At 69.7% G+C, this 791-nt stretch overlaps 1 protein-coding gene across 1 annotated transcript in view; it reads left to right on the top strand.

Moving 5' to 3' along the window:
• The first annotated feature begins 465 nt into the window (after positions 1-465).
• Positions 466-791, top strand: part of Rxylt1 (ribitol xylosyltransferase 1) — a 12,112-nt gene continuing 11,786 nt past the window's right edge. Inside the window, exon 1 of the mRNA XM_055612107.1 lies at positions 466-750. Coding sequence (XP_055468082.1) covers positions 582-750 — 169 coding nt within the window. The 5' untranslated portion in view covers positions 466-581. The remainder of the gene's footprint in view (positions 751-791) is intronic.

Below are 791 nucleotides of genomic sequence, written 5' to 3'. Positions count from 1 at the left end.
CAGGGGTTCCAGGAGGAGGAGGAGGCCTGGGAGAACTTAGGGGCGAACAACAACACGGTGTAAGTGCGGCTGTAGGAGGCGAGGCGGGTCAGAGAGGCTGTGGGAGAGGAGGCGGGGCCTGAGGGAAGGTGAGGAAGCGGGGCCTGAGGGAAGGTGAGGAAGCGGGGCCTGAGAGAGGGTGAGGAGGCGGGGTCTACGTGAGGCTGTAGGTGAGGAGGCGGGATCTAAGTGAGAATGAAGAGGCGGGGCCTGAGAGAGGGTGAGGAGGCGGGGTCTACGTGAGGCTCTGGGTGAGAAGGCGGGGCCTGAGTGGCTGTGGTTGATGAAGCGGGGCCTGAGAGAGGGTGAGGGGGCGGGGTCTAAGTGAGTGCAAAACCGAGGAGGCGGGGTCTAAGGGTGAGGAGGCGGGGCCTGAGAGAGGGTGCGGGGCGGGGTCTGAGTGAGTGCAGGACCGAGGAGGCGGGGCCTGAGCTAGGCAGCCCGAGGTTGAGCTTGCGTTTGAGGACCGGCCAGGCGGGGACAGGGCTTTTCCTAGCGCCCGGGGCGGAGACGAGGACGCCGGTTCGGGCCGCCGAGGTGGGATGCGGCTGACGCGGACGCGGCTTTGCTCGCTCCTCGTCGCCCTGTACTGCCTCTTCTCCATCTACGCCGCCTACCACGTCTTCTTCGGGCGCCGCCGCCGGGCGCCGGGCGCGACCGCTCGCGGCTCCAGGAAGGCGGCGGCGCCGGCGAAGGAAAGGCGCGGCCGAGGTAGGGCGCGGGGCGGCGGCCTGGCGGCCTGGCGGCCTGGC

The sequence above is a fragment of the Psammomys obesus genome, unplaced genomic scaffold (genome assembly GCF_907164565.1).
Source record: "Psammomys obesus unplaced genomic scaffold, mPsaObe1.curated_primary_1811, whole genome shotgun sequence".
NCBI lineage: Eukaryota > Metazoa > Chordata > Mammalia > Rodentia > Muridae > Psammomys > Psammomys obesus.
Note: the sequence above shows the minus strand (reverse complement) of the source record. Positions and strands in the feature narration are given on the sequence as shown.